The sequence below is a fragment of the Herpailurus yagouaroundi genome, unplaced genomic scaffold (assembly GCF_014898765.1).
Source record: "Herpailurus yagouaroundi ecotype Mexico unplaced genomic scaffold, PumYag 183, whole genome shotgun sequence".
In the NCBI taxonomy this organism is placed as follows: domain Eukaryota; kingdom Metazoa; phylum Chordata; class Mammalia; order Carnivora; family Felidae; genus Herpailurus; species Herpailurus yagouaroundi.
This window is the reverse complement of record NW_024412414.1, coordinates 1244377-1271985: the sequence shown is the minus strand read 5'-3', so window position 1 is coordinate 1271985 and position 27609 is coordinate 1244377. Positions and strand designations below refer to the sequence as shown.

General features: G+C 41.1%; 2 protein-coding genes across 6 annotated transcripts in view; both read right to left on the bottom strand.

Annotated features, from left to right (window-relative positions):
* The window catches only part of CUNH3orf20 (chromosome unknown C3orf20 homolog), a 104841-nt gene extending 102617 nt beyond the window's left edge, over positions 1 to 2224 (bottom strand). For 4 of the 5 annotated variants that reach the window (XM_040491885.1, XM_040491887.1, XM_040491888.1 and 1 more), the window contains exon 1: positions 33 to 2224. The gene's annotated coding sequence lies outside the window, so the exon portion shown is untranslated. The remainder of the gene's footprint in view (positions 1 to 32) is intronic. The other variant, XM_040491886.1, reaches the window with a different exon arrangement.
* A 1145-nt stretch (positions 2225 to 3369) lies between these two features.
* On the bottom strand, positions 3370 to 26552 carry CCDC174 (coiled-coil domain containing 174). The gene is made up of 11 exons (XM_040491884.1): positions 26429 to 26552; positions 23055 to 23159; positions 22263 to 22363; positions 17619 to 17677; positions 15145 to 15322; positions 11756 to 11851; positions 10643 to 10785; positions 10191 to 10285; positions 6999 to 7131; positions 5108 to 5254; positions 3370 to 4018 (listed from the first exon to the last, which is right to left on the bottom strand). The coding sequence occupies exons 1-11, from the start codon at positions 26540 to 26542 to the stop codon at positions 3720 to 3722; spliced, it is 1470 nt and encodes a 489-aa protein (XP_040347818.1). The 5' UTR covers positions 26543 to 26552; the 3' UTR covers positions 3370 to 3719.
* Between the last annotated feature and the right edge of the window lie 1057 nt (positions 26553 to 27609).

The window sequence follows — 27609 nt, the reverse complement described above, 5'->3', positions numbered from 1 at the left end:
TCAACAAATTCTTTTCAATCATTATCACTTACCTTAGCCATGTTGTTTTTTACAGGAACTGCTTGGCATATAACTGACTTAGTTCAATTTACAGGCTAAAAAAGAAACTACACGCATACGGCGTGGCTAATCTATTTTGGGTTAACTGTAAAGACCAGTACCCACCCCTGCTCCAAATTCTAAATTCTACCGCCTCGTCTCTATGTCACAACAAGGTTAGCTGAAAACCATCCTGCAGGCTGCACTATGGCTTTAAGAAGAAATAAATGATCCCACAAGTCTTTGGCAAATGTACGGCTAAACATAGCAGAAATCTCATGTATATGGATTTAAAGTTTCTCCTTTGGGAATTTTGCAAGCAAACAAAATGATTTATTTAGCCAATTCAAATGAACTGTATCAAAACACACAAAGGCCTGGAGGAAAGATTACAATGGAAACAAGTAATTCAAAGCAATTTCTGATCCAAAACATTCCGCTTAGCTCTACAAAGATATGAATAAGGTGTGGTCATGTTTTCTGACAGATTTCACTGCTCCTTGCCTTCAAGTGAAACACTGCCATAATATCTTGAATGCTTAATGTATGCCTGGAAGAAATGTTTATCAGTCCTTTAGCTGCTAATGGGAGGAGTAGGTGTGGTCAGACCATAAAGTGTATATAAACAGATCATGTAGAGTTGTACTGTGCTGGACAGACAGTAGCCCTAGACACGTGTCTTTTGAGCATCTGAAATGTGGCTAGTATGACTAAGAACTAAAATTGTATTATGACTTGATATTGGATTCAGTTACTGGCAAACTTAAAAATGTTTGTCTTTTTGCAACAATGTGGATGTGTGAGTCTACTTTTTCCTGTATGTTTTATGACATATAAATACAGATCGAGTACTCCTGATGAAAACTTAGCATCTGAATTGAGATGTACCATGGGAGGATTTGCAGTTGATTTTGAACACTTGGTGTGAAAACAAATGTAAAATATTTCAGTATTTTTTTAGTATGGAGTGTTGAAATATTTTGGATATACTAAATAAAGTATACAATAAAATTAATTACACTTTTGTAATGTGGGTCCCAGAAAACTGAAAATGACAGAGGGCTCTCATCCTATTTCTATGGGGCAGTGCTGTTCTAGACTGATCTGAAGTCTTGAGGACTTGAACGCCATCTGCTGGATACATGTGTACAAAACAGGCCCACAAGAACCGGTAAAACTGTGTTAACACTTCAGCTCTGGGTCTGAAAAGGAAGAGGATGTTAACTGGGCTCATGAAACAACTACATGTATGCTAAGAGAGGATTAGAAATGTTTATATAGTCTTGAAATCCTAGAGGACATCCGACTTACAGTTATTAGTCGACAGTGACCATAAGCCAAAGGGCAGACTGCTTCGCCATCCACCCTAGGTTGGGCCATCCTGGGCAACGATGAAAGGTTATTTGGGGATCCTGCTCATGACGGCTACTCCCACAGGCCTGGGCTTACTGCTGTCTGGCTGGCCTTCCCGCCTGTTCTCCACAGTCAGCTCTCAAGCCCTTCTGCTCTACCTCATAAACATGTTCTTTCCATTGTTCTCCTTTGTCTATTGTTTTTGTTCTTTCCCTTCCATTTTTTGTTTTCTTAGGATTCCAGTGAACTATTATTTCTATTTTTTCTCGCTAGTATTCCAATTTTCCTTTTTTGTCCCTCTCCCTTTGTACTACAAGCTGTTTCAGTTGGTTTTGTAGCTTTAGTTCCTATGTTTAGGTCTTTGATCCATTTTGACAATGAGTTGGTTTTGTTTATGGTCTGAGTTGTGGGTCCAAATTCATTCTTTTGCATGCAGATAGTTGTCCCAAAATCATCTGAAGAAACTATCCTTTACCTCATTGGATGGCCTTGGCACCACTGTCAAAACTCAACTGACCACAGAAATAAGGATTTATTTTTGGACTCAACGCTAGTCCATGGATCTAGGTCAGTACCACACTGCTTTGATTCCTGTAGCTTGTAGTAAGTCTTGAAATGAGGAAGTGCGAGTCCTCCAACTTTGTTCTTTTTCAAGATTGTTTTGGATACTCTGCGTCTCTTCAATTCCATACCAATTTTAGGATCAGCTTATCAAGTTTTGCAAAAAATGTTACTGGGTCAGTTGATATTAATGTATATTTTTTAAAAAGAAGTATTTGCCTGGGACGCCTGGGTGGCTCAGTCGGTTAAGTGTCTGACTTCAGCTCAGGTCCTGATCTCACGGTTCACGAGTTCAAGCCCTGCATGGGGCTCTGTATTGAGAGCTCAGAGCCTGGCACCTGCTTCAGAGTCTGTGTCTCCCTCTCTCTCTGCCCCTCCCCCACTCACGCTGTCTCTCAAAAAATAAACATTAAAAAAAATTTTTTTGAAGAGGTATTTGCCTGATCAGGCTGACAGAATGACCTTAGTAGGGCAGGCAACTTTGCCTTTGACATGGAGTTCAGAAGTTAAGTTTGCAAGAATATGGGATTTTCATCTAATACTATTTGATAACTGGGACAAGACTGAGAGCAGATGGCACTGGAGAAAGTGAGGCTAGAGCAAACATGAGCCTAAATAAACTGCCCTGAAGTCCCAGAGCTGCCATACGGATGCTACATGACCTTGGACAAGTCATTGACCTTCTCTGCACTGCAGTTTGCAATCTGTAATGAGAAGGGGGCATTCCCATCAATACCACTGAGACTATGTGCATCAGAGCCCCAAGAGTGCAGGCTCCTTCTGGTACCTGAAAGACCTGCTCTAGCACATTCTTACAGGGAGTCCTATGGGCCAACTCCCACTGCTTGTCTGCAGCTGTAAAGACACGGAGGTGCAGCGGGCACAGGAAATGCTTCTGGAGCTCATTGTTAGTAAAGACAAAGGGACCTCCCTCCTCTTACTCCAGCTCAGGTCTATTCCAATCAGACTTCTGAGGTGACTTGGCTCCTGAGAGTGATGAGGGCCTACAGTGGACACAACAGAGAGGCAGGCCCAGCTGAAAAACTAACCCTTAAGCTAAGAAGCATCTCACTCTCTGACCAGGCTGAGCAGCCTCCACATGTGCCCCAGGGACTCTACACACACTTACCGAATGCCCACTAGGCATGTGTGGTGACAACCATCATTTAGGATGGGATGACAAGATAAGTGACTTCACCCTCTACCTTTCTGGATTATGAAGTTCTCCTCTCTGGTCTTATTTCAAATGTTATTACTTAATAGTCCACCAGCTTCATGGTCCTCTTGGAGACGAGATCACTTTGCCCCACAGTGTCCCCTCATTTGCCACTTTGACAGCCTAACACACCTCCCGACAGATACGGAATTGATATGGAAGCTGAATCCTTGGAACAAAGAAAGCTGCACTCTAGTATCTGCAAAAGGAAAGGAATGGAACCCTTAAATCTAGGTAAGCCAAGGAAGTGGTTATGAAACAGGGTTACGAGCTCTTCGGGGTCGTACATGACAGCTTACACATAAATCCAGAAGGACAGGGCTCCATATCAATTAGAAAAAAATGAACAGCCAAGTGGCCACAGAATTCCCATGGTACCATTCACTTTCTTCCTTGCTGACAGACAAATCCAACCTGAAGTCTGTGTCTTCCAGGGAAAGGATGGGAGGAAACAGGTACAATTCAGTCCCTAAAATTAAATTATCTTCCCCAATTTAGGAGAAGAAGGCACTATCCACAGTAGAGACCCAAATCAGAACGGTTTGGAAGTTCATGTCACTTGTTTGTAATATGATATCATATCGTCCAGAGTTTCAAAAGTGACTGTCGGGGCTCGTGGTGGGCTGCTGGGGGCAGGAGTGGATGGTGGATGTGAAGAGCCAGTGTCACGACTCTGGCCAGAGCACTGTCCTGGGTCGCTCGGTGCAGCTGCAGGTCTGCTCCACGTCTCGCTACTGAGGGAAGCAGTTCTCTTTTGACCCACAAAGTAATCCGATGGTGGGGCAAACTCAGGATCTCTCTCAGCCCGGAGATCTGACTGCCTCTTCGACCAGAACCCAAAGGAAAACTCTAATAAAAATAAGAAAGAGTGTTATTAGAAGTAAAGACCAAATCAGTTGAATTTTTATTGTTATTACTTTTCGATTATTACACATACTTCTTAAATGCCAACTCCCATTCTCTGGAGGAGATAGCAAGGAAAGCAATAATATAATACGAGGTATACGTAAGGCCTACAAAAATATAAGGAAGCAGCAGGCTAAGCAAAGGGAGTGACTACTTCCAGATGGGGAAGATTCAAGGAAGGCTCTGGCGGAGAAGGCTGGTAGCTTCTGGAAGTATTGCCAAAAAGGCACTAAAATTACATCTGAGAGAGAAATACAGAAAAACCAAACACTCAAATCATTTGCTAGACATAACGTAGGTACTTCACAACAAAATACAAATTTTGGCCTTTACTGAGTTTTAGAAGACACGAAAGTCCAAATCTAATTTGGCATTTCATCTCTATTTCTAACTAGCACTAACCAAATGCACTGGCCTATTTGCCTTTATTGAGTCTTGGATCTCATCAGCTCAAACAGGGTGAGCTAATGCACTACTGTAACAATCTTGTTCAAAGAGGCATAAATCCTGGTCTCCCCCAACAAGAAGCTGCTGTGGGCATCATGGTAGATTTACAGAAATAATTTACGGAAAAATCTGCATGACCCAACAGAACCATACGTGAATCCAGGTGAATCCTGTGGCATGCAGACTATTTTCAACTAAACGTAAAGGAGGCTGCTAAAAACACAGAGGACGTTGAAATACCAAACCTTGTAAGATTTTTAAAAGTGGCTCCTGAGAAAGGGCATTCCAAAGCTGTAAAGCCACATGAGGGTAGCACAAATTTTTAAAAACTTCCCCCAGTGCTTCTAAAAAAAATTGTCCTTTTGAAATGACCTGTTGTAGACCCTGGTCTTTTATAATCACACTTTCTAGTGTCCCTGTTTACAAACAGCTAGGGTCTGGGTACTGAGAAGAAACAGTTCAAAGATCTGGAGAGTTCCGTGAGCCTCAAAAGCCTCTACACTAAGACTCATGAGAATCACACTCTGAGATGAACTGGAAAAGTCTGTGCAAGGCCTGTTTAGAACCCGCCCCCCCACCCCTTACCTTTTCCTCTGTCCCACTCTCGGACATGCGGCACTCCCGGGCGGGTATCCTTCCTCTCCTGAACGATGACTTCCACTTTGCTACTCTGGGCAGCAGTACGTGGGGTTGGCACAGCCTCTGGTTCTGGTGGCAAAGGCCCAATAACATCTATTTTTTTGCAAGAGAATAAGACATCACTATAATAAAACTTAAAGCTATTATTAAAATAAACATTAAATAGAACATGCTCATCTTGAGAGTAAAAGTAACAGCCAGTATTTAATGAGCACCTATTTTGGCCCAGGGAATGAACTAAGTACCTTGTGTACAATAGTTTGTGTAATTCTTATAATAACCCTCATAAAGTCAGGGTTAGTATTCCTATTTTATAAATGAGGAAAATTAAGCTCAGAAATGCTACACAGGTAGAAGGTGACAAGAGCCAGGATCCGAACCCAGGTGGGATGGATTTCAAAGTCTCTGTGCTTCCCACTATGCCACCCTGCTTCCCCAGACCGACAACTGAAGGACCAGTGAAACCCCCAGTTACTCCACTAAAATAAGAGTCTCAGACAAAGCAAGAGAACTTGGAGTGACAAAGAGCTGGGGTGTGGCAGTGGGCTGTAGGCCCTTCACCTTTGGCTAGATTTTAAAAGAAAGTGGATTTTTGAAAAAACACTGTGTGGTGCTCCACATCTTGTAGAGATGACAGATGTTCAGGAGTAGAGCAAAAAATAGAGAAACAATATGCAGAGGCTTAACATGTTACAGGAACACAGCATTTATACAAAACTAAACAGATGATCTTCCAATTCCTAAATGTTTCTTGTCTCCTTTCAAAGCTAAACTGAAGCTGTGTTCAGAATAGAAAATGGCCGATGGCTTAGCACAAGGCTTCCATGTGAGCAGGAGAGGCTTGTATAACATGCTCCTGATACCCACACTCACCTTTTTTGTTTTGGGAATGGAACGCCCTGCCCCCAGTTTCAGTTAGAGATGTGGCCACCTCGCTAGACAGGCCATTCCCCAGGGGCCCCTGCAGCTGCATTCAGGCCAGTGGGTTGTAAATGCATGGTTGTGTGGGCCTTCCAATTCACATTCCTAAAGAAGCAACAGGTTCCTCTCCCCTCTTTCCCGCTTCCCTAGGGCTGGACCATGAACAGGTGGTAGGGAGCAAGCTTCCACCCTGCAGGTAGAGCACCACTCTAGGAACGGCAGAAGCAGGAAAACAGGAGGAAGCTGGGGACTGGGTGACCACGTGGGGCAGAGCTACTACCTGCCTAGATACCCACCACCTCCAAAGGATTAAAACCAAAAATAGACTTCCAGCTCGTTGGAGCCAGTCCATGCAGGAGTCTCAGGAATGGCAGTGAAGCCCAGACTAGGGTAGCTTATGCAGCAAGCAGAAGCCTTCAGGGACACAACATGCCATGTGGTGTTTCCACGTGTTGTGACAGTCCTTTCAGAAGCTGTCTATACTCATAAATTCTTTCCTTTCTTACGTGACTTTGTGAATATATTTCTCCTTTAAAATAAATTAATGCACAATAACCAAAAAAACTTATAGCCATAGCAAAAGAAACCAAGTCTAAAATGTGGGTGTACAACAAAACTCTATCTTAAAACATCTCTGCTCTAAGTGAAGTCTCGTTTACTAAGCCAGGCCCTTCTATGAAGTAACACAATGTCCTGTTCATTAATATTCTTGTCTCTATAAAAAGATTCTTTCGAGTGTCATTCTGCACCACGTGGATTATAAAAAACTGCTCCTGGCAGTACCCCAAAGGTACCCTGCTTGCTTAGAGAATAAAACTAAATGGCTCATTTCCAGATTGTCAGTCCTGTTCACTGAGACATCAGTGGAACTAAAGATTTTCCTTTTGAAGTTCAGACACAATGAGCCACGATATACCTTTGTTTTCTTCCTCTGCTCCATCTTCTTTTGACTTTTTCATCTTTTTTTGTCGGAGTTTAGCAAGCCTTGCTTCTAACATAGCCTTTCGCTTTTCCTTTATGTTCTCTCGTTTTGTTCTCTGATCTGTTGTCTGAATATAACAGAAAATTAGAAATTTACTGTAAATCAAATTCATAATATTTCTTCTCAAATTAAAATTATTAAAAGTGAATTTAAAGGATTAAATATTAATTTTATCTTAAAAAACAGACTAATTGATTTCAGGCCACCACTAGGCAGCTAGCCTTGAGCTCTTCAAAACAGAGACCTAGGAGGCCCTCTTATACAAGCCCTCTGGCATGTTTTCTAAGTTTAGCGAGTGTTCACAGAGCGCCCTGGAATGCTTCACATTCAAGGAAACCAACCAATTCTGTTCTACTCCTTAATCCCTTAAATAAATCCCTTAAATAACTCTCTATTTTCTTACCCAGGCCACTCTAAAAGTACCATATTTAAAACCAAATTTAAAACATCAAAGTTATATAAGTTAGTTCTAAGCAGCTATAATTTTAAAGTCTGGAACACCAAAATAGAATAGCAATTACATTCATAAAACTATAATAGCATTCTGATACTGATAAATGTTTATTGATAAAACTGTCACTATTTGCAGAAGACGGGATGTTATATATAGAAACCCTAAAGACACCAACCAAAAAACTGTTGGAATAAATGAATTCAGTGAAGTTGCAAGATACAAAAGCAATATACAAAAATCTGTTATGTTTCTATACGCTAGTAACAAACTATCAGAAAAAGAATTAAGAAGACATTCCCATTTATAATTACATCAAAAAGAATAAAATGCTTAGGAATAAATTTAACCTAGGAGATAAAAGACTTGTACTCTGAAAACTATAAAGCAACAATGAAAGAAACTGAAGAAGACACAAAGAAATGGAAAAATATAGCATGCTCATAGACTGGAAGAATGAATATTAATAAAACATCCATATTATCCAAAGCAATCTACGATTCAATGCAATCTCTATCAAAATTGCAACAAGTATTTTTCACAATAGAACAAACAATGCTAAAATTTGTATGGAAACACTAAAGACCATGAATAAGCATTCTTGAGAAAGAAAAAAAAACTGGAAGCCTCAGACGTCCTGATTTCAAACTATATTACAAAGCTATAGTAATCAAAGCAGTTAGGCACTGGCATAGAAACAGACACAAAGATCAGTGGAACAGAAAAGAGAACCCAGAAATAAAGCCAAGCATACACAGTCAATTGATTTATGACAAAGGAGCCAATAATATGCAATGGGGAAAAGACAATCTCTTTAATAAATCATGTGAGAAAAAAGGAACAGGCAGGTGCAAAGAGTGAAACTGGACCGCTATCTTACACCATATACAAAAATTAACCCAAAATGGACTAAAGACTTGAACACAAGACTCCAAACTATAAAACGTCTTGAAGAAAATATAGGCCATAAGCTCCTTAACATCAGTCTTGGCAATGACTTTTTGGATCTGACACTAAAAGCAAAGGCAAGAAAAGCAAAAACAAACAAGTGGGACTATATCTAACTAAAAACTTCTGCACAGCAAAGGAACCCATCAACAAAATGAAAGACAACCTACTGGATGGGAGATATATTTGCAAATCATATTATCGGAGAAGGGATTAATATATACATTAAAACAGTCCGATTAAAAAACAGGCAGGTAATTTGAACAGACATTTTTCCAAAAATACATACAGATGGCTAACAGACACATGAACAGATGCTAAATATCACTGATCATCAGGGAAATGCAAATCTAAAACCATAATGAGCTTTCATCTCGTACCTATTAGAATGACTATTATCAAAAAGACTAGAAACAACAAATGTTGGCAAGGATGTAAAGAAAGGGGAACACTTGTGCATTGTTGGTAGGCACGTAAATAGGTGCAGTCACTATGGAAAACAGTATAGAGGTTCCTCAAAAAATTAACCATATGATCCAGTGATTCCAGTTCCACTTATTTATCTGAAGAAAATGAAAATGCTAACTCAAAAAGATATCTGCATCCCCATGTTCACTGCAGAATTATGTACAACAGCCAAGATATGGAAACAACCTAAGTGTGCATCAATGGATGAATGGATACAGAAGGGGTGGGAGGAATGGAATATTACTCAGCCATAAAAAAGAAGTATATTTTGTCATTTGAACCAGATGGATGGACCTTGAGAACATTATACTAAATGAGATAAGTCAGACAGGAAAAGACAAATACTGCATGATCTCACTTATATGTGGAATCTAACCCCCTTCCCTAAGGAAAAAAAAAACAAAGACAAATATAAGCTTATAGATACAGAGAACAGATTGGTGGTTGACAGAAGTGAGGGTAGGGGGTGGACAAAATGGGTGACAGGAATCGAAAGGTATTTAAACTTCCACTTATAAAATAAGTAAGTCATGGGGATGTAATGTAAAACATGGCAATCACAGTTAATAATACTGTAATGCATATTTGAACGTTGCTAAGACAGTACATCTTAAAAGTTCTCATCACAAGAAAAAAAATTTTTGTAACTATGTATAGTGACAGATAGTAACTAAACTTAATGTGACAATCAATTTGCTATATACACAAATACTGAATAAGTATATTGTATACCTGAAACTAACATAATGTTATGTGTTAATTATACATCAATTAAAAAGTAATAATACAGTATCTGGTTTATGGCCACAATATTTACTAATTATCAGAAATATTAATCTTTAATAAAATGGAAAGTTTATTTAATGTACTTTTATCCATCACTGCTCTGAATATTAACTATTAAATAAATATTTTTTAAAAAAGGCCGGGGCGCCTGGGTGGTTCAGTCGGTTAAGTGTCCGACTTTGGCTCAGGTCATAATCTCATGGTCTGCGAGTTCGAGCCCTGCGTCGGGCTCTGTTCTGACAGCTCAGAGCCTGGAGCCTGTTTCAGATTCTGCGTCTCTCTCTCTCTCTCTCTGACCCTCCCCCATTCATGCTCTGTCTCTGTCTCAAAAATAAATAAATGTTACAAAAAAAAATTTTTTTTAAAGGCCATTTTGAGTATCAATTTAAAAAATAGACCATTTCCATAATATGGTCCAACAAGAAACAAACCGCTCTCAAATACTTAACATCAATTCTGAATTTAATTTTTACCTGTTCACGTAGCATCTCTAACGTTTTCATCTGCTTGTTTCTCAACTCTTTATCTCGGGCAAAGGCAAAATATCCAACACCAAGTTGCCGGGCCTCTGAAATAAGTCACAATTTTTCAGAAGATTAGAGTTCCCTGATTAACAAATTAGAGTCAGGCTAAATTTCCAATGAAGGCAAAAAGAAATGCAGTAATATTTGACACAAGTTTAAAAAAAAAGGCAGCTAAGCCAAAAAGATCTCCTGCTTATGATTAGCAGCCCCTCTGTTAGAAAGATATTCCCAACAAGAGTATTTTTTAGGCTATAAAGCAAACAAAGGGGATATTTTCAATTTCAAAATCAGAATCTTTTATTTCTACGTAAGAGCTACAGCTTTATGAATATTTCCCTTTATGCTTGCCATTAGTCCAAAAAAAAAAAAAAAAGATTTAAAAAGCTGCAAGATGATTATACCATTTTCACGAATGTCTTCATAATGTATGGGCCCCATCGGCCTTTTCAAGGCCTCTCTTTCTTCTTCCTCCCATTGCTGGCGCTGAAGTTCTTTTCTCATATCTTCAGATAATAAGGTTTTCTCATTAGCAGGACTAACGAAACTAGTAGGGGGACAGAGCAAAGCTATATTTAGGTAAGAGCTGTGAGACAGCAATACTTCAGTTCAGTAAGCTCGATCATGGACAAGTAATTCTAGCTGATAAGGTAATTCCTTACAGAATTTTCTGACCCACAATACCACTGGGAAACTGCAAAAACTGTTTTCATCTTTCTTTAATTAAGCAGCTGACTTGTTACATTAGTGCAACAGAATCTTGCCTCAGCACTTGAGACAAACCACTTTCCTTCCCATCCCCTTCTGGGCTAAAGGGGAGGAAGAAGCCAGGGCCTCGGCTGCATGGTCAGCTGCGTAACACTGCAGCCAGGCAGTGTCTCCTGTCCCGTGTCAGGCGGCTCAGGGCTCCTGCACTTCCTTCCTTGTGCTGAGCCCAGGCCGATCTGAACCTGAAGGACTTGGACAAGGTGGACTTTCCACATCAAAACTGCCCTTGGTGAGGGGAATTTTATTCCCTGGAGTGTACTAGCAAGTTATCTCATAGATGTCTCTGGCCCTAAAGGAAAAAATCCAGCAATAAGGCCCTTGCTTCAAAATGCAAAAATTAGTATAAAGTTAATAAGCTAACCACCTCCGTGCTCTCACTTGCTATGGGATAACCAAGTACATATTCCTAAATATCCTTCTCCACAAAGGTTTGTTTGTTGGTTTGGGCTCATTCTATATTTTTAACTCTGATAATCAGACACCCTTCCAAGTAAACAGATATAGCTTCCAACTCATCCCTTTCAGTAGCTACACAATATGGATGATCAACTATTCAGGTTGTTCCCTGAGTGTGGATTATGTGTGTGTGCTAACCATAGAAGAGTTCTTCGGCAAATATTCTTACGCATCAAGAAAAAAACCTTCTTACTGGACCATCAAGACAATGAACTAAAAGCAGCCTCACCCATAAAACAATCCCTATGTCTGCATTTCAGACCTGGGCAGAGGTTTGCATATCACATACTTACAGCCTCCCCTGAAGATTTTTATCCATCTCCAGCAGATCTGGCAAATCCTTTTTCATACAGCGGCGAGATCGCCCTAAAGAATCCACATAATCCACCCTAAAATAAAAGTGAAAACATGTGAAGAAGGCTTTGTACATGACATATGGTTCCTTAAGTTACAGACTAGGTGCACAGTAAAAAAGTAATGTAAGCTTCACTACCAAGAAACACTCTCAACCCTGAGAGACCATAACCACGGATAAGAACATGTTTGTTTTTTTTTTTTAAGTTGACACACAATAAGCTCATTGTGCCCTCTGTTAAACCTTAGTTTTAGAAAATGCAGAAAATGATTGATCATATATGTCTGTGATTTAATACAAGGGTGCCTGGTGGCTCAGTCGGTCAAGCGTCCGACTTCGGCTCAGGTCATGATCTCACAATTCATGAGCTGGAGGCCCACATCGGGCTCTGCACTGACAGCTCAGGGCCTGGAGCCTGCTTCGGATTCTGTGTCTCCCTCTCTCTCTCTCTGCCCCTCCCCTGCTTGTGTGCATGCTCTCTTGCTCTCTCCCAAAAATAAACATTTAAAAAAATAAATAAAATAAAAACACCCCACACAGACCCTTGCCGCAATACCTCAGAACTTCCTTCAGTCTGGTTTAGACAATTCCACATATTTTACCAGCATAACTTTGCTCTGTACCATGCTCAACCTGCTCATTTTCTCAGTCTTTGCAAACCTGACTTTTTATTTTTTCTTTTACTTCTTCTAATTGGTACAGCTCCTTCCAATTAGAAATTTCTCAAGTCAGGATTACTATGAGGACTCATTAATTAGGAGGAAGCCAAGCAACACACATTTTGTACTGCAAAAGCAGCTCAGTGGTGGGCCAGTCTATTATCTTTTACTTTTAGTTCCGCTTTCTTTAGCTTTGCCCAAACCAGACAGAAGTTACAGTCAGGGGAACCAGGCAGACATCAAGGCAAAACGAAATACTCCTACTTCCAACAGGAAATATGGACGGATTTTCATGGAAAACATTTCAACTGCATTATGATGCAACAGATTTATTGTTTAATTATGGGCAAGGAATTGCCTATAGCCTTTAGCAGGGGGCTAAAAACACAGAAAGGGGTCAGTACTGCTGGTGCAACTCAAGATCAGAGTCTCATGTATGTGGCTCTGCTTTTGTTGGCAATTTCTTTCCTCTTACACGTGCTGATTCCAATTGTTAGCCCATGACTTGAAAACTGAATGTCTGGGAATCTATTACTATAGTCCTGATGCTGATTGCTGTGAGAAATAAAACCTCCAACTGCAGAAGGCAGTTTCTTTCTTCCTCCCTCCCCCCTCCACTTTTTTTAATGAATAGAGAAATAAAATCATCTAGCCAGATGGTCTGAGTAATTATTTACAGTATTTTTGCGGAAAGATTTTCCACCACCTGGAACTTAACTAGCAAAAGGATTTTACAAGTAGCTACAATTCTGGAGCTTAATTTAAAAACAAAAAAAGTGTCAGAACTGCTTGCGGTGCGTCTTCCTTCACCATATGGTGGCATGTGACACCTTCAATTGCCCTCCAAACTCTTCAAATCACTGACAAATTGCTAGTAATCATACAAGCATTAGGAAGAAAAAAAAAAGACATTAAACCTTTCAAAGGAGATGAGATTTCTGCTATGAAAAGCAATCATAGGCTATTCTGTTTCTGGAGAAGGTCTCTAAAATGTACAGATCCCCTCAAAACAGAAGTGGCAAGACAGTAGTCAGCAAGTGCTCTATGTAATCAGCAATTACTGAACAAGCTCCAGGAAAACAATTACTTGAGGTACAAGAGTAATATGGCAGGGCTCAGAGTCATGGCATCTTCAAAGCGCTCTCAGGGAGAGTTAAGGCCCGTGCCCACGAAACACTTCCTAACATCAGCAGGGAGGATATAAGAAGTACCAAAGTTTTGCCTCGAATTTTTTTTCTAGTAACGAGGCCAGTTGTGTGTCAATAATAAAGAGAAGCTAAGACCCAAAGGAGTCGGAAGCATATCTAAGTGCTACCAGATTTCGGGTGAGGGAGAAATCGCTCATACTGGAAACGATGAGGAAAAGCATCAGTAGAAGAGACTACGTCGTATGTGCTTCTCTTTGGGTTGCTTTTAACAAGTATGCAGCCAGAAAACCTAGCCCAAATGTAAATTTTTAGAAAGCAGATAACATCTGTTCTATCCCAATGTCATGTTATTTCCAGACAACGTGGACACCCTCGGTAGTATGAAGATGTGAGGTCCCTGCAATCCTCAGTAGCCGGACCTGCTCTCTTAAGCTCACCGATGACTCCTACCGACGGGGCCAAGAGCTGACAAAAGGTCAGCAAGTGCTGCAAACTATCCTGAGCGGTTCCCAACAAAGATCCCAATAATGAGGATATTTGAGCCTGGAAGGGAAGGTGGGTAGGCTCTGCACTGGCAAGAGGGTGGGCAGGCGGGGTTATTCTCAGTTTTACAGCATCAGTGCAGCTCTATGCAATTTTAACCACGTCTGAACAAGTTTGCAAACACAGTCTTCAGTAGAGAAAATCCTTAGAAGGGACTTTTCATTCTGGTCTCTTTACTTATTGACATATTGGTCTCATAGGGAAGAGACTAGTTTGCTTCCCCATCATTCACGTACACGTAGGTAAAACTTAGAATAATTTCAATAAAAGCTTACAACATGTGTGCTTCTACTCCACAGAGCAGTTTCTTGGGTAGCTTAACATACTCTTACTTCCTGAAGGGAGTTTAAGGCAAACAATAAGGAAAACCAGGCTTCGTTGTTTTACAGGTGAGGAAACTGAGCCTCAGTGAGGATGGAACTTGATCAAGGTCATACTGCCAGTGAAAGACCTGCTATGCAGGTCTGAGGTCCACAATGCCTACATGACACTGCCAGAAATGCCCCAGCCAGAGTCCTGCCTGCCTTCTTCTGTGGAAATGAAGATCACCACCAGCTGGACAGTGACTCTCCACAATGCCTGAATAATGACCTGGGCAGCAGCCCAGGTAAGAAAGGAATACGCTTCTGTCTAAACAACACTTCCACATCAGTCAAACAGGTGTATTAATGCCTTTTGCACCTGACCCGGTCTTGTTAATTATTTCTTCTTTGGAGCCACTGTTTCTGTAAATCCAATCTTAAAGGAAAGAGAGGAAGACTGAAGAGAAATGGTTTGATAGCATCCAAACAAAATCACTTTCAGCAAGTAAACACGAGTCAGGGCTCCTGACCGGCTGTCGGTGGAGTATGTAACTTTTGGTCTCAGGGTCATGAGTTCAAGCCCCATGTTGGGTGCAGAGCTTACTTAAAAAAAAAAAAAAAGTAAACACAAGTCTGAGAATGTTAACATGACCAATTAATGTCATTATCACCAACCATTCTTCACCGGGGTCCTGGGGAGGAGGTATATCTTTTTCAGAAAGATCTTCTTCATCATCGTCTCTTTCTCCTGCCTTCCTACAATCTCTGTTGGCACCAAACACCTCCATCTCTTTGTGTTTGTCTATGATCTTCTGTGTGAAATCCACAAGGTACATATCCTCCGCTTCTTCATCTAAGACATAAAAATCAATATTCAGATTTTTGACATTCTTTTCAAAGATGTAAACCACATATGGAATTGATATGAAGCAGTCACATTCACCACTGGGCGGCTACACTCCCCCTGGACGGCTCACTAGTTGATGCATCCGCCACCCCCGCCACCCCCCGAAAGTTTACAAAGACACAGAGCCACTGCGGGATCTAACCGTGGAGCTGCAAATGTGCCATCAGAAACACATACCACACTAAAAAAATCTTAAGAGTCTAAAGTCTTCTGTTGCCTCGTCAATACAATGAGTGAGCAATATGGTCTCAGAATGTAACTTTAAGATAAAACCACGTGATTGCAAAGACACTCATTCACCCAATGACATAATATAGAAGCAGGACTGCATTTCTCATGTCGCCAGACCAAAGCAACAGACCTGTGTTACTACATGTAGCTCCCCAATCAAGGGGCTATATTATTACCAACCCTAATTATACTGTTGTGGTATGGTGTTTTAAGGGTCATAATATAGGGAAAAGAAGTCATCTGAATTCTTTTCAATGCAATTAACACCACTTTCAGGCAAGGCATGGTGCCAGGATCTGTAGTGCATACAGAGACGGGTAAGACCTATAGCTTATAATATGCTTGAGCTAAAACATGTACGCTGAAAGTTAAATAGCAACCCGTGACTTTAATTCAATTTAACCCAAGACAGTTGAAATACTCACAAATAACATTTACATTAAGTTTCACTATGCTGAATTTTCTCTGAGGTTTTTGAGTACAGGATTAAGCTCTATGGAACAGGTATTAGGTTCCCTGTTACCAGGTACCGGTGTTAACCCCCAAGGTACAGTGGAGAATAACTGAGGCTCCAAAACTTAACTTGCCCAAATATCCAATATGCCTATCAGGCCTATCAGGTCCCACCATCCTGGACAGAACCCAATCCCCAGGTCCACAGGCACACTCCTTTGACCTGATTTCTATATTAACGATACAAGTAAAGTCTGAATTAAAAAAAAAAAAAGACTAATTTTTTTTTAAGCCACAAAATAACTCACATGGGAAAGAGATGTACTTTCTCAGAGCGGAGTTCTAAGACCACATAACAGTGAGGCCTCCTGGTTAATAGACACCCTGCTGCTTCATCAAAAGGAAGACACAGCCTCTCCCCATGTGCCCTAGCTTTGAGAGTGCCTGCCTCTCCCATGCTGGGCTCCCTGCCAGGCAGGAAACATGCCTCTGCTGCCTGGAAAGAGGGAGTTTGGTTGTGTGGGCAGCCAATGACCAAGGTTCCGGCCCTGCCTCTTCTCCTGCTGCCCCACTGCCCCCTTTCCCAGTCCATCAGGCCCAGCCATACTAGTCTGTCTGCCAACACTAGCCCTCTCCTCTCTCTGCTGATCTTCTCTCACCACTCTACCCTGCAGAATCCCTTTCTCCAGCTCTCCAAAGCCTTTGAGATCCTATTAGAGCCTACCTTCTCCCTAAAGACTTCCTCACATGCCTTTTGGCAATGAAAAATGCAGTGCCTTGTAAAATCTCTTCTACTGCTATCTAATAGTAAGGCTGGGCGTTCCTTCTCTGGTGGGGAGGGGGTATGGGGAAAGGGGGATCTTCTTATTATTTTAGAAGCAATTACAGGCGCATCACAGAAAAAAATAGAAAATAGGGACAAGGAAACCTAACTCCAACACCCTGATATACCTATAATTCCCCTCAGTCATTTTTTAATATAGGTAGAATTGTTTCTAATTGTAGCCTATTTAGACCTCATTTCCTAACTTTGCTTTGTTCTGCATGCCATTGTCCTCCACTGATGACAATCCCCTTGAGGACCGAGAAGAGAATCTGGCTCATGCTACCCTTGTTTGTCCCCTCACAGCACCTAACATGTGGTGCACACTGGACAATCAGAGATTACCGTGGATGTATTTTCTCGTCCCTGTGCTGGCTCAGAAGGTAATGCATGTTATTTCTTAAATCTCTCCCCATACTTAAGGTTATTTTATTTATTTTTTTTTTTCAACGTTTATTTATTTTTGGTACAGAGAGAGACAGAGCATGAACAGGGGAGGGGCAGAGAGAGAGGGAGACACAGAATCGGAAACAGGCTCCAGGCTCTGAGCCATCAGCCCAGAGCCCGACGCGGGGCTCGAACTCACGGACCGTGAGATCGTGACCTGGCTGAAGTCGGACGCTTAACCAACTGCGCCACCCAGGCGCCCCAAGGTTATTTTAATAAATAATGAAATACCACAGGGCTATATGAGTTACAGAAAATAAAGAAGTATAAATAAATTATTGTATTTACCTATAAAGTCTCCTTTAGTCATTTTTTCATATAATTTGGCTTTTTCTTCTAATTTCTCCCTAGGAGAAAAAAAAGACAAGTATTAGAAATGGTCTTACGCCTGCTACTCGTGTGAAGGCTGCCTGACTGCTGCAATCTGCCAGGAGGCCCAGTCTGGTGATGAGGCTGAGCTGACCACCCCACCCTAAGGGGACCCTCAGACCCAGCCACTCCTGATTGCCAACTTCATGTAAGTTCCATGAGGACAAGCCCCATCTTTCTCTTATTAATGACTATATCCCAGTGCCTAGAACAATACCTGGTATATAGTAAATTCTCAATCAGTATCTGAAAATAAATAATGAATTAAGATTCCAAATGCAAACTAAGTTAAATACCAAAAAAAGAAAGAGGTGTCTAAATAAAAACATTTTCTATGTGCAACCTTCTAAAGGGATCACCATGTTCAATGCACACCCTTTGCATTACTGTTTTAAGGCACGAGTCCCTGATCATCTGTGGCTCATTAGGCTTCTCTAAGGGAGCTAAAGATCAACTTCTTAGAAGTCTGTTAAAATATGATGCATGAATACATCATACATGTATTACACAGACCATGAGTAATTTATTCATGACACAGCTAATAAAAAACAAACATCAACCCTGGTATTTCAATAAAGCAGCCTCACTGGTCACATTAATTCTGGTGACATTTACTTTTTAGTGGACACAGACTTAGTAAGATGGCTAGCAATTCCTTATTTTAGAAATAATGATGGTAAAGAGAAGTCCCAAAGAAGTCATGTGAGCTTTTGCTTGCGAAGAATCAATCACACTTAATCATAAAGGAAAATTTCACTTCTAATGGCATCCCGAGACAATAAAGTCCCTTGGTCACATGGCTGTGTGCTCTGGAACAAATTACTTCACCTCTCTTGTACCCCACCCCACCCCCAGTTCCTAAATCTGTAACAGATGAAAGAAACAGCACTGCCTCTTAGGGTTGTCATGGAGAGTAACTAGATCGCACACGGAAAGCATGCCATCAGGTACGTCATCTGCATCTTCGTCATCTAGGTCAGAAAGATTCCTCTCCCATTTTATGCATTCCTTCAACAAGTACTTCCTCCAGGCCTCCTCTATGCCAAGCACTGTTTCCGTAACAAGGACTCTATTTCGGAGGGGGCTTAACGTAGTAAGCTGTGTCATCAGAGAATCTTACTGTCTTTTTTTTTTTTTTTTAATTTTTTTTTTCCCAACGTTTATTTATTTTTGGGACAGAGAGAGACAGAGCATGAACGGGGGAGGGGCAGAGAGAGAGGGAGACACAGAATCAGAAACATGCTCCAGGCTCTGAGCCATCAGCCCAGAGCCCGATGCGGGGCTCGAACTCACAGAGCGCGAGATCGTGACCTGACTGAAGTCGGACGCTTAACCGACTGCGCCACCCAGGCGCCCCGAATCTTACTGTCTTAATGAAAATAAAACCTAAAAAATTTTTAAAAAACAAACCACAAAAAAACAGGTGTGAGGACAGAGTAACCAGGAGGACACTAGGCTAGAAAGGGTAGCCAGGGGAAACCTCTCTGAAGGTGACATTTGAGCTAAGGCTTACAGAGCAAGAAGCCAACCATGAGAGGATCTTGGGGAGAAAGCAAGTGAGACAGAGGAAGGAGGAAGTAGGAATGAGCTTGATATGTTCAAGCAGAGATCACAATGGTGGAGGATGCTGAGCAAAGGAGAGGGGGGCACAAAATAAGGACAGAAAGAGGCAGGTACAAGAACGCGTGGGAGGGGCACCTGGGGGACTCAGTTACGTGTGCAACTCTTGATTTCAGCTCAGGTTGTGATCTCACAATTCATGGGATTGAGCCCTGTGTAGGGCTCTGCACTGGAAGCACTGAGCCTTCTCAGTGGGATTCTCTCTCTCTCCTTTCTCTCTGCCCATCCCCCACTCCCCCAGCACACACGGGCACTCTCTTTCTCAAAAAATAAATAAATACACTTAAAAAACAAACAAACATGGGAAAGCGTAAGAAGCCTGGATGCAGTGTAACAGAAAGATGGCAGGAAGAGTCTCCAGATGAATAACGGAGATCAAGGAAGATGTCAGAGAAATGGCCACCACTGGATTTAGTAGATGAGGAAGTCATTAGAGACTTTAAAGAACAATTTCTTCAGTCAAGTAAGAAAGATGGAATTCAGAGGGCAAGAGTATGGGACACTTATCTGGAACAACTATGTGCCAAACACTATGTATCTCCTTTAATGAATTCCCTACAAAGCTCCATGAGCTGAGTATTAACCACCTCACTTCATAGATAAGGAACATCTCAATGGAGAAGTAACTTGCCTAAGGTCTTACATCCTCAAAGGACTGTCCCTGCCCATCTTGAGCTCTGGGGAGACTCAGAAGTCCTGTAGACCAAGGACAGACTTGACTCTTCATAAGCACAAAGAAGCCAAAGTATTATGTAATAGGTTACTGGATAAAAAAAAAAAAAAAAAAAATCACAGCAAAGTACCCAGGAAAACTCTTGTTATATACAGTAAATAACAAAGGATTATGGCACCTTTCAACAAATTAGAATTCTGAGAATATTCCAGTAGGGTGAGAAAGATGTCTCAAAAATTAACATATGCTATGTCTGCTGGGAACAGGTCAAACACTAAGAAAAACAATTCCCCAAATGCGCTAATATTCTGCCTCTTTTTTTCAAACCCAGAAGAGCTGAGTAATCTTAGCAACTACTGTTTCCAAGTGCAGAGTTTTTATTACGCAATAGATCCAAAAGCACATGAGTCATGACAGACATTCAAACTTGGGATTCCCTCTGAGTCTAGGGTGACACTGTAAATATCGAAGAGTTCTTCTTTACAGAAGAATGCCAGCTAACAAATGGAATGAAAAAATAAAAATGGAACGAATGAATTAGAAAATCATCACTTTGAAATCACCAATCTAACAACTGAGAAGTTACAAGGTTCCACTGGTGGAAATATGTTGGTGAACAAGACATTCATAGTCTCAGAGTTGCCCTCCTTAGATTATTATTAGTTACAAATGGGAAAGAGACCTTTACGGTGAAAAAAATCTATCTTAACCAAGTGATCAAAGTTCATCACCAATAATAACTCAAACTGACACTGTGAACCTCCTGCTGTGATCCAATGGGAAGGACACACCGCCTACATCTTATTCTTACCAAAAGCAGTTAATGAGACTCTAATTAGATTGTGGGACACTGCAGACACAAGCCTGGACTCACCAAGAACAGTAATGGCACAACAGACGACAAAAAGGCATGGGAATTATTCTAGACTAAAAGAGACTAAAGAAATAGGACAACTGGGGTGCCTGGCGGGATCAGTTGGTAGAGCATGCCACTCTCGATCTCAGTCGTGAGTCTGAGCTCCATGTTGGGTGTAGAGATTACTAAAAAAATAATTTTAATAAAAGGAAGAAAAAAGAAAGTCATTCTATATACAAAAGCTCTCCCTCTTTAAAAAAAAAGAGGGGTGCCTGGATGGCTCAGTCAGTTGAGCACCCGACTCTTGATTTCAGCTCAGGTCATGATCCCAGGGTCATGGGATCAAGCCCTGCATCAGGCTCCCTGCTGAGCATGGAGCCTGCTTAAGATTCTCTCTCTCTCCCCCCCCTTTGCCCTCTCCCCTGCTTACACCCTCTCTCAGAAAGAAAGAAAGCAAGAAAGAAAGAAAGGAAAATGACAGACTAAATGGAATGTGTGATCTTTGAATTCTGAATTAAAACAAAACAAACTATAAAGGATTTAACTGTGCCAGGATAACTGGTAAACTCGGACTATAGATCATATCGTATATAATACTATTTTATCAGTGTTAAATTTCTTGGGTATGATAGCACTATTGTGGTTATGTAGGAGAATATCCTGTTCTTAGGAGATACATGCTGAAATATTTTGAGGCAAAGTATCATGATGTTTAACAAAGTTTCTCTGCCCCCCCCCCCCCACACACACACCAGAGACAGAAAGGAGCAAAAGAAAATGGGGAAAGAATTAATTGGGAAACCCGGGGTATTTTTTTTTTTTTTTTTTTTTAAATATGTATTTATTTTTGAGAGAGAGAGACACAGAGTGTGAGTGAGGAAGGGGCAGAGAGGGAGGGAGATACAGGATCTGAAGCAGGCTCCAGGCTCTGAGCTGTCAGCACAAAGCCCAACTCAGGGCATGAACTCACAGACCACAAGATCATGACCTGAGCTGAAGTCGGATGCTTAACCTATTGAGCCACCCAGGCATCCTTTCAATTAGCCTGTTGCTTTGAAGTTTTTCAAAATAAAAAGTTAAAGGGAAAATTCAGTTTCGAAATGCTAACATCATAACACCTAGTAGCCCAGAGCCACACCTTCCTAGGGACATTTCTTCAACACTTGTTGATAATCTTAGTGCCTAACAAAGGCTCAAAGTTGGATTCTGTTTCATGTTCCAAATGGAGGTTATGTCTTATCTTCTTATACGATTACAAATGATATTATTTTTAGAGGCTATTTTAAATTTTTGTAGTATTTGACTGAAAAGATGACAAAATTAAACCTATAAATTCAAAAGTGTGAAGTGGAACTCTCACTTCTTTGCTTGGGTAACACCAAAGGCAACTACATTTATCAGAGTTTAACTCTACCTTGCTTTGTCTAAAGTCTTCTGTTCCTCAATCTTCTGTTCTGCATCCTTCTCAGCTCTATTTGTAACTCCTACATTCTGTTTGCTCCAGATACTTGGTTTCTGCAGCATATTAATTTAAAAAGACAAAACAGAAATACCAAATGATTGCAAAAAATCTCTACTTTTATACATCAGAAGAAAAAAACAGATTAGATCTTATGGATCAATGGAGAAAACTAGATCTTCTGACAGCCAACCTATGTCAGGCAAATAAACTATACAAGGAAAAGCTGGAGGTGGAAAAAAAAAAAAAAGCCCTAAATTATTTAAAGAATTCCTTTTACGCGACTGCACATTTATCTTTTATCTCCTGAATGACTGCAACTTAACTCAAGAGAATCAGTAATACAAATAATAAGTACCATTACCTGTAAAATCGGAAAACCATTCACAACTCTTAAAGATCTTGGTATTTTCTGCTATATTACTGTATTATCTAATTGTTTCTCTCTGTTTGGATTTATAATACCTATGTAGCTGATCTTCCATGAACAGGTACAAAACCACTTATTAGAGCATGCACTTTTCCAAAAGAAGTGCTAAAGAATTACATACAACATTATAATAGGCTTTTAAAATGCTCTAATTTCTATTTTAATATAATATATTTTATGTGGATGTTCAGCTACAAGATAGGGATTTTCCCTGAAATTTTATATGTAGCAGAGACCAGGAGACTTTCAAAAAATCTAATTATGGCATAATTCCCTCATGTTTGGAATCAGTGGAGATAACTAGATCTTATTTTTACCTTATTAGTTGTTTTTGGTTTTCCCAAAACTCCAGAATCTTTTAGAAGTTTTTCTTGTTTGAATTCTTCTTGTTTTCGGAAGAGTTCAGCCTTAAGGTCTACCAACTAGAATAAAAGCAATAAGCAAACAAAAACGATGGGTTAGTTCTAATGAGTGACCAGATTTCCAAGTTACTGTAATTCTCAAAGCAAGATTTAAAGTTCCTATAAACAGACAAAAATGAATACAAAATTAAATATAGAATCCAGTGCAAACTAAGTCAAGTCATAATGCATTCCAGCTCTGTTGGAGACGTATTTCTACTCTAACCTTCAACACTGGGCAAGGGGCGGGTAATTACTCAAAAGTAAATGAAGTTTGCATCTATTAGATTCAGACTGAATTAACAACACTAAACACCTTCTCTCTGACTGATACTGTAATCCCATATAATCATCACAACAATTTATTATTTCTGCAGAGAAATGTCTTCAGCAACTATCCGAGTACTGAAGAGCAGGATATAAACATGAAATAGAAACACTTCTGCCTCAGTTACAATCTAATAAAAAAGGTAACTTATAATACCAGTAAAATGTAATAAATGACTTTAAAAGTGGAAGAAGGGGTGCCCGGGTAGCTCAGTCCATTAAGGTTAAGCATTAAGGTTAACTGTCTGACTCCTGATTCGGCTGAGGTCATGATTTCAGGATTGTGAGATAGAGGCATGACCGAACCCCAAGTCAGGCTCTGTACTAAGTGTGCAGCTTACTTAAGACTCCCTCTCTCTTTAAATGTTTATTTATTTTTGAGAGAGTGTGGGGGGGGGGGGGAAGGGGGAGGGGGGGGGAGAGGGAGGGAGGGGGAGGGAGAGGGAGGGAGAGGGAGAGAGGGAGAGAGGGAGAGAGAGAGAGAATCCCAAGAGGGCTCTGTGCTGATAACAAAGAGCCTGATGTGGGGCTTGAACTCCGGAATTGTATGATCATGACCTGAGCCAAAGACTGATACTTAACTAAGCCCACCCAGGTACCTCTCTCTCTCTCTCTCTCTCTCTCTCTCTCTCTCTCTCTCTCAAAAAAAAAAAAAAAAAAAGAATGGAAGAAAACAGGGGCACCTGGCCAGCTCAGTCGGAACATATGACTCTTGATCTCAAGGTTGTAAGTTCAAGCCCCACGTTGTGTATAGATTACTTAAAAAGTCTTTAAGAAGAAAAAAAGAGTGGAAGAAAATAGCATAAAATTTGAGCTGCAGGAGCATTTCCTGCTGTCCAGAGTGGTCAGAGACAGCTTTGAGTTGAGCCTTAAAAGACAGGAAAGGGGCGCCTGGCTGGCCCAGTCAGAGGGGTGTGCAACTTTTGATCTCAGTCAGGGTCATGAATTCAAGCCCTACACTGGATGTAGAGATTACTTAAAATAAATAAGGGGCACCTGGGTGCCTCAGTTAGTTAAGCATCCGACTTTGGCTTAGGTCATGATCTTGGGGTTCATGAGTTCAAACCCTGTGTCAGGCTCTGTGCTTACAGCTTGGAGCCTGAAGCCTGCTTCGGATTCTGTGTCTCCCTCTCTCTCTGCCCCTCTCCCCCCAAAAAAATAAACATTAAAAAAAATTTTTTTAATAATAAATAAAATTTAAAAAAAAGATATGCAAGATGTCAACAGCTGGAAATAAAGTGGACTGAGTGAATGAAAAGAATGTATGTTTTAGAAACTGCAAGTTTAGCTCAATCACAGGGTTCAAGAACAGGAAAGGCCAGGGCAAAGGGAACAGGGCAGTTGGGTGAATATCCATGCCTATCTCTCACTGTACCAATCACTAGTGTCTACTTTGCAAAGAAAGATATAACGACAGTTTCCATTTTAAAGGTCCAGATACAGTTCCCTATACACATGGGCATTTTTTTTAATGCTTAGAGAAAGCATGCACGTGCGCATGAGAGCAAGGGGGAGCAGAGAGAGAGAGGGGGACAGAGAGAATCCCAAGCAGGCTCCATACTTGGGGCAGAGCCCCACGCGGGGCTCAATCTCAGGACTGTGAGATCATGACCTAAACTGAAAATCAAGAGTCAGAAGCTTAAACGAATGAGCCACCCAGGTGCTTCCACGTGGGCATTTATCAACAGGATACTTATAAAGCATCACAGATTGACTTTTAAGGGGAATCAAAATGAGTTCAAGGATTTCTATTTTGGAAGACATCAGTTTAAAAGCAGCCTTGGCAGGGATTTAATGCTAAAGGAAGTGTCATCCCAGAACCTAATAATCTAAGCTTTTAAACACAAAAACTTTACAGCCTCTTCTTCTAAGCCTTCTTAACCACCTCCATTTTCTAGCCGTACATTTTCCTATTCTGTGACTACTTTTGAATTTTAAAAAGAAGATGCTCTGAAAACTGTCCATCCCAGAGAACATTCCTATTATGGTTACTGCTAATTTTAACCTGTCAGGATAGAATAACTTTATTATTTATACTTTTTTTGCTCTTTTTGCTCAAACATACTAACTAGCACTAAAGTTCAATATCAGACAAGGAAAAAAGACTCAAATATTGGCACACATAGAAGTTTTCCTTTGCACTTCCTTTGCATCCTAATACTCTGCAGTAAATTGAAGATTAAATCAAATATTAGGCAATTTGCTCTGATGTAACAGAAAAGGCAACAGCTTTGGAGACAACCAGATTGAGTGAGCCAGTTCTATCACTAAGAATTCTGTATGTAAACTGGGGAAAGCCACTTTGCCTTAAATGGGCCTCAAAGTTATCAGCTATAAAACCGGGATATTAATAGCACCTACTTTCTAAGGCAGCTGGGTGAATTCAACGAGATAGTGCACAGAAACGTCAGAGCAGGTTTTCTTCTTAGAAGTAGCTAGTTTAACAAAACTGCTTACGTCCTGTTAGAGCTTAGAACTCGCAAGCACCGCAACCTACGGGTGCATTAACAACTGTTTAGTTCCTGGTCAGGGGACGCTGGGCGCTCTCGGATCCAGGGGAATAAGTCACATTCTCTCATATTCTGGGAGGACCTTGCTGGTCTCTGGACTGGAAAAGAAAGGAGGAAGGGGAATGTGTCTGCACAGCAAGCACTGGCCGGGGTTCCTCTCCGACCACGGAGGGAGACACGACTGGCAACGAGGCCTGGCCCGGTTGTCGCAGAAGGGCAAGGACGTTCTTAAAGGGGAAAAGATATCAGGTTCAGGTCCGTATCGAAGGAGGGAATCCCGGTCCGGGTGTACGTCCGAGGGGAGAACCCAGTAAGAAAGTTGGGCCGGGTCCCCAACTGAAACAAGCCAGGTTCGGGTTCCTGTTTGCGGGAAAGCCACACAAGGTCGAGATTCTTGTCTAGTGGAGGTGAGGAGAACTCGGAGCCCCGGAGCATCACCGTACCCGCACTCACCGAAGAGGCAGTAACGTCCAAAGGCTTTTTCCTCCGGTCCATTCTGGCACCAGAGGCTCCCAGCGCAAAGCGAAGAAGCACCGACGCCCTCCCGCAGGCCTCTAACGCCTGCATCCGGCGCAACCGGAAGTGCTGTTATAAAACAGAGGAAAAGTTTGCGACGCCGGCGCCATCTTGGAAGGGTCAGATGTTGTGCATGGTGTGCCTGCCACCATTTTGAGAGGGTCAAAGAAGCCCACTGTTAAGCTAAGGCCATCTTGAAGAGAGAGGAAGGTAACAAGGGCTAGTGTTGGCGCCATCTTGAGAAGGACGGAATGTGGCTTTCAGAATGATGGACGCCATCTTGAATGGGGCGGATTGGGTGCTGGGATGGCGCCATCTTGGGGAGGGCACAGTGAGCACAATTGTTCTTCCTTTTGAAAAGAAAGGTGGGCTGGGTAAGGACTGGAAAGATCTAAATGAAGACCTGCTGTACGACTGGCACTGTTTGGTGCTTCTTACACTTTAACTTATTTCTCACAAAAGCCATATGTGATACGGATTATTATATTAATCTTGGTAGAAATGACAATAATAGCTAACATTAATACAGTGCTTATTATATACCACTTTACATATTTCAGCTGTTTTGGGTTACCTGGATGGCTCAATAGGTTTAGCGTCCGACTCTTAATTTCACCTCAGATCATGATCTCAGGGTCGTGGGATCCAGCCCCACGATGGACTCCAAGCCAAGCATGTTTAAGATTCTCTCTCCCCACTCCCTTCTCCATACCCCCCCCCCCCTTTTCTTGTGACACACCAAAAAAAACAAAAAAAAAAAAAAAAAAAAAAAATGCTGTACACATATTTCTGCTAGTAAGAACATGAACTCCAGAGGCCAGTTTCCTGGCTTCCAATCACACTTACTGGCTATGTAACTTTGGAACTTTGGAAAAGTTACTTAACTTCTTCTGTGTCAGTTTTCAAATGGGAAGAAAATAGTCTGTACTTCATGGGATTTAATGAGGATTATATAAGTTAAATGAGCTAAGTTTGATAAAAATATTAATGATTGTGGAGTGCCTGGGTGGCTCAGTCAGTTGAGCATCTGACTCTTGGTTTTGGCTTAGGTCATGATTTCACGATTCCGTTTGAACCCTGCATTGGGCTCTGCTGTTGACAGCACAGAACCTGCTTGT